This window comes from Peromyscus leucopus, chromosome X (genome assembly GCF_004664715.2).
Source record: "Peromyscus leucopus breed LL Stock chromosome X, UCI_PerLeu_2.1, whole genome shotgun sequence".
NCBI classification, from domain to species: Eukaryota; Metazoa; Chordata; class Mammalia; order Rodentia; family Cricetidae; genus Peromyscus; species Peromyscus leucopus.
The window spans coordinates 96882377-96895115 of record NC_051083.1 but is presented as its reverse complement, the minus strand read 5'-3'; the positions used below and the strand labels follow the sequence as shown (position 1 = coordinate 96895115).

At 35.3% G+C, this 12739-nt stretch overlaps 1 protein-coding gene across 12 annotated transcripts in view; it reads right to left on the bottom strand.

The window, feature by feature from the left end:
- Pak3 (p21 (RAC1) activated kinase 3) overlaps positions 1 to 12739 on the bottom strand; it is a 277471-nt gene that overhangs the window by 63532 nt on the left and 201200 nt on the right. For 8 of the 12 annotated variants that reach the window (XM_028876944.1, XM_028876946.1, XM_028876943.2 and 5 more), the window contains 5 exons: positions 9601 to 9701; positions 7038 to 7100; positions 5435 to 5479; positions 4099 to 4252; positions 3129 to 3166 (listed from right to left, as the gene is read on the bottom strand). In XM_028876944.1, the coding sequence (XP_028732777.1) occupies positions 3129 to 3166; positions 4099 to 4252; positions 5435 to 5479; positions 7038 to 7100; positions 9601 to 9701 (401 nt within the window). The remainder of the gene's footprint in view (positions 1 to 3128; positions 3167 to 4098; positions 4253 to 5434; positions 5480 to 7037; positions 7101 to 9600; positions 9702 to 12739) is intronic. The other 4 variants (XM_028876951.1, XM_028876950.2, XM_028876947.2 and 1 more) reach the window with 3 other exon arrangements.

The following is a 12739-nucleotide window of genomic DNA, read 5'->3' as shown; positions in this document are numbered from 1 at the left end:
AACACATGCTAAATAAGTTAATAAGTAATTATTTTGATTTCCATAAAGCCAGATCATATTTTCTAATTTAAGAGAATATTTCATGGTTACACAGACTTAGTTTCAATTTTATAAAAAAAAAACAACAGAAAAAAATCTCAAAAGAAAAGCTTATATCTCAAGAAAAAGTAAAATGCAGCATACACATAATCCTACCAAGTCGTCATTAATAACATACCTGAAACATAAGAACTGTTTTCACTCACAACTGGCCAAAGTGCTGAGAATAAGTAACAGTGGGTGCACAGTTACAAATGAGACATCTGTATGCCCTGCTCCCTCCCCAAGGCTCAGGGACCTTTATAGAAGAAGGGGTAGAAGAATTTTAAGAGCCAGAGGTCAGGGAGGACCAGAGCACAACAGTGTCATCTGGACATGACAGATCCGATGCACTCATGAACTTAGAGTTATTGTGGTTGTTTGCATAAGACCTGTACAAGATCAAGCCAGTCAATAGTCTAGCATGGATGGGAAGGGATTCTTGAACTCACACCTCTAACTGAGGAGCTATAGAGAGTTGGCAGCTTCTGGGAGAGGGAAAGTCAGTTTTCTCTAAGGGTATGGTTCATAAGGTCAACCATGCTCCAGTGGATGGTCCATATGTAGGAGTATATGGGTTGAACGAATTCGAGTCAATCAAAGGGTTATTAAATTTCAAACATGAATTAAGAGTGTATGGAAGTGGAACTGGATCTTGGAAGAGTTAAATAGATGACATTGAGGTAAGTATGATTAAAATCCATTGTATGAAATTCTCAAAGAATAAAAATATTTTAAGAAATCTATGTCTTTACCACAGATATAGGATTAATTTAAAAGTAGGTGTTGAATGGAAGCTGTTTCCATTCTTTCCTACTTGCCAGTTTCTTTTTTTTTTTTTTGGTTATTTTCATTGTGGCTCAGGAAGCTACCATGTCAAAGAAAGAAATGACTGATCAGATGTAAGAGCCACATTTTGTTCTGATTGAGGGAGTATGAACAAAACACAAATACGGTTACCTACATTATGTAGAAAGAATGAATTTTTTACTGATGCTGACATCTACAAACAATAGTAATAATAGTAGTAGCTTATATTTAATGCAGAGCATATGCTGCATAGTATAGTATAATATATTCATTATCATATGTAATATGTATCATATGTAATATTCACACAAGTCCTAGGAAGTAGATATTGTTATCATACTTATTTAATGCTGAGTAAAGAGAAGCTCAGAAGAAAAAGAGACCTGAAAAAGCTAAATTACTTTCACAAATACACAATCTGTATGTAAGTAGAGGAATAAGATTAAACACTCTGCTCAAATCTTTACCTCTTTTTCATTTATTTCTTCTTGTTCTACTTTTTTGTTTGTTTGTTTGGTTTTTGGTGTGTGTGTGTGTGTGTGTGTTGTGTGTGTGTGTGTGTGTGTGTGTGTGTGTGTGTGTGTGTGTACACATGCGAGTGTGTGCCTGTGTGCATGTGAACATGTTTGTGTGTGTGTGTGTGCTGGAGTTTGAACCAAGGACCTATATACATTAAGCACACATACAAACACTAGTTATACCCCTACCCCCTCTTCATTTTATTTTGAATTGTCCATGAAATATCTATAACATAAAATTACTGTTTCAAGCAATTTAAGTTGTGTATTTAAGTAGTATTAACAGTCACATTATTGTATATTCAATCAGCACTTTTTCATCTCTCTAAATTAAAACTTTCTGCATATTAAACAATTCAACATTCTCTTTGGCCCCAGATCCTGGCAATCATCTTACTTTCTTCCAATACAAATGTAACTTCTCTATGTAACACTCTTGATTTTCTAATGTCTGACCCAAGTGCCCTTGGCTATGATATTTCATACCATTTAGGTAGCATTTACTATTTCTTCCTCAATCTGAGTAAACCAGAAATAATATTTTTACTAAGGAGGAATAAGTGTATACTGTAGAATGTTATTTTAAAGTGTGTTACTTTTGTTTATGTTGCACTTGTTCAACTCTGTGAATCTGTGTTACTTTGCCTGTCGGAAACACCTGATGGTCTAATAAAGAAGTGAATTGCCAATGGTGAATCAGGAGAAAGGATAGGCAGGTCTGGTAGGCAAAAAGAATTAATAGAAGGAGAAATCTTGGAGAAGAAGAGAGATCTAAGAGCAAGAGAAGGAGGAGGACATCAGGGGCCAGCCACTCATCTACACAACCAGCAATGGAGTAAGAAAGAAAGGTATACAGAAATAGAGAAAGGTAAAAGCCCAGAGGCAAAGGACAGATGGGTAATTTAAGAAAAACTGGCTAGAAACAAGCCAAGCTTAGGCTGGGCATTTATAATTAAGAATAAGCCTCCATGTATGATTTTTTTGGGAGCTTGGTGGTGGGCTCCCCAAAAGGGCCCTCAAAGAGACAAAGAGCAAAAACAACCAACAACAAACATAGGCATTTGTGATGACTTCTTAAGGAACTGACTGAAAGAGCTCTGAAGGATACCTCTCATCCTTAGTTCCCTTCTAAAAGAAAAAAGTGTAAACTAAGGAGTTGGCAAGGTCCTTTCTAACATGAACATCCTGTCACTATTACTATGTATACACACATGAGTGCCTAGTATTGGACTATAACTTGATCTGTCTTTTCCAAAAATGGATTGTGGTAAATAGTGAATATTTTGATTATAAGAATCATAGTTCCTTTGAAATTTTATCTGGAAGTACAGTGGTAGCATAGTATTTCCACAAATATCACAATGTAGTAAAATATTTTCCTATAAAATAATTTTTGCAAAATCTGTGAGTTCAATGAAACTTGTGATAACGAATGTTATATATTTTTAGAATAGAAAACTGATTATAGTGATAACGGTGGTGTGCGAATTTACTGAAACCCATTGTACCTTTAATAATAGATAAAATAGATATGTATAGATATATATTAAATAGATATTAAAAGAGATAAAATAAATTTTAATGTTTTAAAATTATTCCTTTAAAAACTGCTTTAAAAATTTATGTCTAATAGTTGGACATATGAAATCAAATACAAGCAATTATATTGTTAGATCTTAGGTTACAATGATCATAAGAAACAATTTTTAATTTTTCACTTACAGACTGATGTGCTGCTATATATCCATGGGCACTTTTATCTGAAAAGTTAGAAGAAAGAAGTCACTTTTGTTTCATAAATCCTACCTAAACAATTGCTTATCTTTGATGAGAAGGAAATTTCAGCATGAATCTATGATAAATGGCATGTTTCTCTCTATAAAATGGCTAATGTTAGGCCTAACTATATTTTCAACAAGTCACTTTACAAATCTTAATGAAAGCCTCATTTCTACAGGAGTAAAGTTATATTTCTTCCTTTCTCTATATGCTAAATGACTTTCCCTATAAAATCAACACAGATGACTTTCCTCAAAAAATAAAGTGATAAACAAAATGAAAAATGATAAATAAAATATTAAATATAAAATGATAAGTGAAATATGTACATAAAAGTAAATGAAATCACAATTTGGGATTAACATGGGTATGTACACACCAGCAAATGAAGTCACAATTTGGTATTAACAATTGTATTTCAATATCTACAAATAGTAACATGAATGGCTTCCTTTTTCTCCCCAGTGGGAGACCCAATAAGATTAACCTGACAAGCACAAAAGTTGTTCTGTATTGTCATAAAACAGATCACTTAATCTAAGGGACAAAATAAATTTCTAGCGATCATTGTTCATCCACATACTCTTACTTCATGACTATATCCAAGGCCTAATACTAAGTGACCAATTAGACCCATACTAGCAAAGAGCTAAAACTCTGATTGTTGATTCAATCTAACCATCACTGCTCCACTGAACATTTTCCTTATTTGTACTATAACAACATTGAACTAAAACAAAGCTTCTAACATGAGTATCAAATTCCCACCCTATCTGCTGGCTGACTTATACTGAAGCCATTTGCAGAAAATACTGAAGCTGACCTCAGTATTGTATAGATATTTTGGCCTCATCATGAGGCTCTGAGAACTGGGATTTATTCTTCACTCTTCGATTCCATAGAATTCCCTTACCTCCTGATGTAAAGCTCATGTATTTCTGATTGTTGACTGTTTCTTTGGAGTCATAAAATTTGAGAACGTCGAGAACTGCTTGTGGGTTCTTCTTCTGTTCCAATTTTGTTATGTTGGAGGTTTGGAGTAATCGTGCCCATTGCTCAGGAATTCCCTGTGAACAACCAAAGGGAAAGAATGGCCGCTCAGAACATATCAGGAGCACGTGCATGTTCCAGTAAAGTTCTTCACCAAGAAGCCCATGCTACCTGTAGGATTACACTTGGGAAGCTGAAGTTACATTCTCGATTTAACGTTAGTAACTTAATAATGCAATCATTCTCTTCTTTAATCAAAACACATAGGTAAAACTAGGATCCAACTTAAAAAGGGTGGGTGATAGTATGATTGTGATAAAAAAAAAAAAAGCACATGGAAATCACCTCCGTATTGACTCTGCTCATCCATGAAATGATGTTTACAGCTTAGCTTAATTTTTTTTCTGGTGACTCAGGGCAGACATAGCAAGACTTCTCTAAATTTGTGCACAGTATAGTAATGTGCAGATCAACTTTGTTTTGTTTTTATTTTTTTAAATGACTAGAGCTCTTTTTGGGTGTGTTTTAACCAGAATATCCTTTCAAATAAAAGGAAAGCCCTACCCTTGGTCGGCTTATATTTTCTGTTTACAAAATGTAATTTAGGGGTTCTAGGGCTTTATGATAACGTCAAATTGGGAGGAGAAAAATTAGAATTGTGGAGGAGCAATAGCCACTGAAACACTAAACAGTAGCATTTATGCTGCTTTGGGTGTTTTTCGTGCAGCTTTCTCCAGGGCAAGCCTTCCTCCTCTCCTCCCCCTCTTTCTTCCTCTCTACTTCATTCATTGGCCACATAGAAGCTGGGGATTGTAAAACCATACCAAAGCCTTGAGAGAATTTGTAATGAATAATTCGAAGCATTTGGAGCACGGAGGTGGGGAATATTCAGAAATCTAACCAAGAATTATTTAAAATTACAGAGAGGCTGGCTTTACACCGAGCATTCAATACTCTTTCCTGCATGTTCAACCTGCAGATGACCCCATTTTATAATTATCCAACCCCCAAGAACAGCTCGGAGAGAGAAACTGATACACTATTGCTGAAGTGCATCCAGACACAATTTTTATGGCTTTGTCCCATGAAGTCTCGGCAAGACAATGTGTGACATGGGCCTCCAGAGTTTGGGAATGACAACAAAAATGTGAGATAAGCCAAGCAACGACTCTACTGCACACACATGAACCTGCTACTGCAGTGCTATGACATCTCAAAGAAGCACTTTGATGCAAGCTTCTTTTGGGCCTGTGACGCACCTCTGGGAGCTTCCCTGGGCACATCTGTGAGCCATAGAGATCTGGCTGTAATGGACGTAAATAAAGAAAGAAAAGAAAGTTAAAATAGAATGTGGGACAACTTAGAAGGTGGGAAGAGATGAAATCAATGGGTCTGAATGGGGGGTTCCCTTTTAAAGTGGGGTAGTTATAGAAATAGGGAGGTATTACTTAAACCAGGGACAGAACAGGCTATAGGACAACGTATTTAAGAGAACAGAGAAAACAATAGTGTCCCAAAGTTTGGATATATAATTCCACTTTGGGCCAGATGCTTCCTCCATAAATAGTAAGAATTACCATTAAGCAATTGGGGAAATTACTAAAAAGAAACAACAAAGATTTGGAGGGACAAAGGATGGCATTATGAAAAGCTTCAATAATCATTTGTAAGTTGCTTTTATAACTGGGTCATCACAGCCAATGGTCATGGGATGAACTTACAAATTTCAGTTCCCAATTCTGGTTAACTAAATTTCCATTTCACATTATACATATCTATGTGACTAAAATTCAAGGGATGGCTATATAACAATCTTGAGCTTTTTAAAAAATTGATATTATTCTTCTGTACTTTAAAGCTAAAGTCATAGGTGGCTTAAAGAAAATTAGACTAAAGCCATCTCTACGTAGCCAGACACTATGCTTAAATTTAATACACATTTATATCAGGGAAAGGGAAAACATTTCATTTCAAATCTTGTATGAATAATTTCCACTTAATGATATAATTCCCAAACCCAACTTCCCACAAATATCAGATACAAATTAACAGACTTGTCTAATTTATGATATCTCAAATGCTAAAGAAACATGCTTTGACCCAACTGCTTTGATTCGGGATATAAGTCCTTGACCCCTGGCATTTATGGTTACTCCAAGCACAGTGAAACAACACTTTTACATGCATTCATCACACAGTTTGATGCTAAAGCCTTAAGCCAAAAATTGGAACTCAGGAGCCCATGCATGATCCCAGTTCTGATTCTAAGAGCAATTAATAGCATTTTGTTAATACTGTAATGGCCAAAGGAGTTATTAAGTGTTACAAATCCAGGTATGCATTGCACATAACCACTAAAGCAGACTTCACTGGCATGAATCATTAGAATATTTGTAGGTAGTATATATTCCCGTGGCACTTCTAAACTTTTGTAATAAATAGTTGTGTGATCATCACTAGACAGCAGAAAAAAATGCTGTCAGTTGAAGAAGTTCCTCCAGATAACTCTACTTACCACATGACTACACTGCTGACATAATTTCTCTTTTCTAAGATAAGATAAACCAGTTTATCAATGAGACCTGATTACTATAATTTGAGCACATGCCACAATGGCACTTAATCAGAGAGTCATCTCATTACTCCAAATTGAGGAACTAATCTAAAAGTTAAGACAGCTAATGAAGACCTAGAATCTAAGCATCAGAAGCAGGAGCACATATTGATGCCTGTATATATACAATAACAAGTAAGTGTACATCAAGCTGGGGGTGTCCAGTGTAGCCCAGGAGAATGGCAGCATGATATAACAGGCCAAGCATTTATCTTATCATAAGAAATGATAATTTATATCACTCATACCATTTTTCCCTCTGATTGACTTGAAGCGACCGTCACAGGTCTAGAGGTCTGGAAAGGGGAGTTCTGAAGTATTTGGGACAAAAATGGCAATATAATGGGTAAGGACTTGTAATAATTTAATAACCCAAATCTCACCTCCCATCCTAAGTTTAGCTTTAGGGTCCAAGTATATGCCCAGGTATATTAGGTTATATGAGCCAATTAGCCATTAGGGTAATCACCAAGCAACATATCAAACTAGTGTTCTATTATTCAAAGAAGCAGGCTCTTGTAAAACAACTGGTCTAAAGTTCAGCAAATTGCTCAAAATTCAACCTCCACAACCACAATAATCAAATTTCACAATATGATTTCCCCCAACAATGACCTAATGGTAACTACAGTAATTGAGACCCAATTCTAAATCTTACCAGTAGAAGTTTTAAAGGCTTATTACCTTTGGTGGTTTAAAAGTTAAATATACTAGAATATTAATTATAAGTCATAGGTTAAGATAATAAGGTAGAATTTATTATCATTTAAAAATGTATGTACAAGTAGCTGCAAGATCAAGATGAAAACAAAGTATTTGTTCTGGATCTGCCTACAAGGTCAATGAATTTCTTTTAGTTGACTGCAAACAGTTCTTTCATGTCAAATGAATTTTATAAGACGATGTTGTTTGGTTTGGTTGCATCAGGACTAGAAAGGCTGTCTGTCATATGCTCCACCTCACTCTTGTCTGATTTGTCCACTGGGTTCTAATTCAGACCACAGTGGAAATGGCTGGTGCTGCAGTCAGCAAGAGGGTGGTGATTTAGTTTTCCTTTATTTCCATTCAGAACCCAGAAAGACTAAAGAAAGGACCGAAGATGGGGAAAACGTGGCAAAGGCTGTCAAATAGGCAGAAAGAAATAAAACAAGTGGAAGTGAGCCAGAATGCTAGATGAGAAAATAGTCACAGCTGAACCAAAACAGAAAAAGAACAAGAAAGCATGGCAAAACAGCAACCAAACTAAGAGGAGTTTAAAAAGAAGAGAAGCATAGAGGGACTAAAAAATGAAGCTCTTAAAATAAAACAGATGAATTATTAGACAAAACTATAAAGTTTGAGGGCTTTTCCTGTTTCAAATATCAGAAAATGAGTTAGAATCTTTGGATGTTTTTAAAAACACACAATGGTCAGATTGCAAAAGCAACTTTTATCCAGTGGGAAAGATGGGGGTCGTAGTGTTGATAATCAGTTTGTAATTTCAAGATGTAGGCCAATGAAATAAAAGCTAGGCTCAAACTAAACAGCTTTTAAGTAATGTCTTTGACTCAATAACAAAATCCATTAAATTGTATCTGTCTCAATTTCAGCAGTCTCATTTTTTTCTGCTTGCTACTGAGAACATAGAAATAATCAGCCTATACTAATTTATAATGCCAAGACATTTACTTTGTGTCTATTTCATTCTTTCACTACTTCCTTCCAAAAGTGAACAAATAAAATAATTGGCTGCCAATTCAGCGGTGTAGTTTAGTTCTCCAAATGAAATGGACTTGCTTCTTTACCCCTACTTAACCACACGACACAATCCATTCACTAACCGTTATGCTATGAGACAGGGAATTTGACACTTCAATATTGATATTTTTTCTAGCTTAGTAAAACAAGAATTATTGTGATTTTATCAAAGTTTTAATTTTCTAAATTAATTTGGAGCTCTTTATTGTTTCAGAATGCATTGTTGATTGAGTTGTTTTCTACAGTAGAAAACATTAGCTGAAATATGAGGTCATATTTCTAGCAACATCTCTCCCATCACCCATTTGATAAAGGGGGTGCCAAGTAATTTCTTTAGAGGAATGAAAAGGCATATATCTGAGTTTTTTCTATTTGAGCACTGCAGTTATCCAAAAAGGGAATAGATTTTGGACCTATGTCATATCCAGATAATTCATGTTGAAAATCATTATAGATGATTCATATATAATGTGTATGTAATCACATAACTACTAATGCATATGCGATATACAATTATTAATACTTCTTCCTGAAACATGGGGCTTGTGCTTTTGAATATTTACAAAATAAACCTATTAATAATCTTAAAAATAATCTATGTTTTTAAAATCAAAAGTGTAACAGGCAAATTTTACAGAGACTTTTGGTTAGTGTAGTTATCTGTGTAATTCAGGACCCACTGTAAAGCCTGAATTATTCAGATGAACTGCCTTCACTGGCCAAGTTGAATAAATTATTATTTGATTAGCTCCACATGATTAAAGAACAGGTTCAGGCAGGGTCTCCTTACTATAGCTACGTTTCCTGTGCCTTGGCAAATAAATATTTTCAAGTAAGTTGAAAACTATAGGCTGATCAGACACTTTTATAAGATGGACAGAATAATTTTGTCAATGTTGGTGCCCACTTTCTATTTCTGTGTATGATTATCCAGGAAATGTCCATCTCCAGTCTAACATTTTGGAATACAGCAATTCTTACTTGAAACCTATGTTCATAAAGGTGTTCGTAAAGGAAATAGTTTTTTTGTTGTTGTTGTTATAGCTTACAAAACAAAATAAGGAGCTTACTTACAGTGAATTCCCCGGTGACTGCATCAAACCCCACATGAATCGTATGTTCAAAGTCTGAAGGAAGAGAGATCTCTGGGCGTTCTTTCTCTTTCTTCTTATTGGCTAAAGACAAAATGTTAACATGTATTTATTTGAGGTATAGTTTTGGTTTTCATAAGCTGTATTTAGTAGGCTCATCAAAACATTTATAGAATAAAAAGAGAGAAGAATGGTTTAAATCTCAAATTTAAAATTTAAGATTCAGTATTTTCAGGAACTTGTGCCATGTATCTTAACCTCAGCAAAGATGTCGTTGTTTATAGCAAGCTCATTTCAGTAATTGATATCCTTGCTGAGCAGTGACTTGAGACCTCTCAACTGTTAGTCCAAATTCCTTTGCGGGTTTGTATACCATAGTGGCCATTTATACTTGGACAACTATCATTTCTATTTGTTCAGAGAGGCAAATGGAACAGCTTCCCCTTGTTCTTGTTCCCCTGAAGTAATTCTTGTGGACTTTGTCTTCGTTTTCCAGTTTTCTGATTGTTCATCCTTCCTGGATATGGCTAACCATGTGTCTCTTCATTTCCTTGACAGTATGCTCTGATTTTCTTCCTCACACAACAACCATTATTTGTCTATCATTGTGTTTGTTGGTTTACCTCTTCCTTAGTGCATTCTCTGTCCTTCTTAATTTTTCTCTATGCAAAGTCTTTTCTCTTAGACTAACTCCACTTTCAGACACAAACCCATGTCAAGCGTTTTCCTAATCTGGCTGAGAGAGGTGGATCAAGCTATTCTATTACCAAATACTAAACACACTTTTAAAAGGAGGCTTTTATGTAAATAAAGAACAATAGAAAATTATAAACACGTAATTCCTAATTTATCAAGGCTCCCCAGGGATTTGGACGTGTTCCAGTTGGATGCAGAAGCCTGTAGAAGTAGCTTCATGTGTCTCATAGAAACCAGCTCTTGATATCCTCTATAGGCTATGTTCCACTTGAAAAATCAGAAGAAATTTATAGGACACCTGCCCATCAAAATGCAGTAAAGCTATATACACAATTTTGCATTTACTTTCAGAAGTTCATAATTCCCCTCATTTCCAGTTGGGGACCTTCTATTTTATGCCCCACATCTTTATATCAACCTTCATCCATAGCTTCTTTGCCAGGAAACAAATTCTCCCCTCTTCTCTACAGGCTGCACATTTACAACATACTGTCGCAGATGTAAGTGCTCCACATGATCAAAATTCTGTATACTCCAAGTGTCTCTCTAGAAGGTTGCTTGACAGCCAGTCTTTTGCCTTCTGTTGATGCCAAGTGAAAAAAGCAAGAAACGCAAACTTTTGCTCTTCCCCTGGATTCCTATCTCAGGAAAATAATACTGCTAACCACCCAGATTAGAGGAGGAGCATGGTCTTAGACTCCTCTTTAGGAAGAAATAGAACAAAGAAGAGGTTATTCTATCTATCTCCAATAGATTATTGAAAGGAATTATTCTAAAATATACAAAAATTAGGAAATACAAAACATACTGACATTCAGAGAATGATATTGGACTCTTTAAAAGAGTTGTATGCATTTATGGCGCTTTCTCTTGTTTGGTTGTTTTGTCACATTATTATTTGTTTGTTTTGGTTTTATCTTATTTTATTGTTATTCCTTAGATACCTGTTTGTTTTCTAAGAGAGACAGAAAAGGGGTGGGTGGGTCCAGATTGGGGAAGGAACTGGGAGGGGGAGGAGGAGAAGAAACTATATTCATAATATATTCTATGATAAAAAACTATTTTCAACAAAATTTTTTTAAAAAGAAGTTCAAATCATTATGTTCCCACATAACTACTAAGTAATCTTACATTGGCCTACATGACAAAACCAACAATTTGGGGGTCATGTTAGATTTTTACTGTATTTCTATATTATTGGTCTGGCTTCTGAAATTGTCTTAAATCTATCTTCTTTATTTTCAGAAGTCATTATCTTTGTCCAAGGCATCAGTATTTTCCTCTTGGCTCCATGCCTCGAGTTTTGTCCCCTCTGACTCATTTCTCTATTCTGTGGCCAGGTCCTGTTCTTGCCTTTAAGATCATTTAAATACTCCTCTCATTACTTATGTGTTAAAATGCATGCTCCTGGGGCTGAAGATTTAGCTCAGTGGTAGAGTGCTTGCCTAGCAAGCACAAGGCCCTGGTTCGGTCCTCAGCTCTGAAAAATAAAATAAAATGCATGCTCCTGAACATGATATCTAATAGCGTGCATGACCTGGTCACAGTTTACTTCTCCAGCTTCTATTGTTGCAATGGAACACAATATCCACATTCATTTTATGCTTCCTAAATAGATGTGTTTTCTCTTGCTTCCAAGCTTTTATTTATGCTAAGCTATGGCTTGGACCATTGATTTCTTACCTTCTCCTGCCAGCTCTGTGTGGTTTACTCCCATTTGGTTTCTACTCTTTTTATTTTATTTTCATTTACAGTGCTGGAGATCAAACTCAGATCCTCACAAAATTTGGGCATCAGCACTTTAGCAATCCTTATTCTTGAAGACTCTCCATAGCAAACCTTACACTATTCTCCCTCTGCAAAGTTCAATGTTCCTTGTTTCATGTTTTCACAGAACCACCTTGTATATAGTCTAAGCTTAGTACTTACCAACACTGGATTATTATATGCTTTTTGTCTATCTATTTTTCTAGCTAAAATTCAAAACATTTGACAGCAGACCTCATCTTAACTCTTACATTCTCTAGCACCTGTCTTGTGCCTGAATATTCAATAACCATCCTTTAAGGAAGATTCACCATGAACAAAGTAACTCCAGAGCTATCTCATTTAAACTATAGACCCAGCTATACACAGCTGGCAAAAGTCAGAACTAGTATTCGAACCTAATTCTCACTATATCCATGTACCTAAGCTTGTAGTAGCCACATAACTGATGGCTTGGTGGCATTTTCAAGAAAAAAGAAAGTTTTTGCTCTAGCTTTCAGCAAATATTCAGTGATTGAAAAACTAAATATTAACTAAATAATGAAATAACTAATAATTTGGAGCTTAGATAGCTGATTTTTGTTTTACTTATTTTTTAGGAATTTTAAAACAAATTTATCTCCCCTAAAAATTCTGAGAACCTTGGTCATGTGTACTAA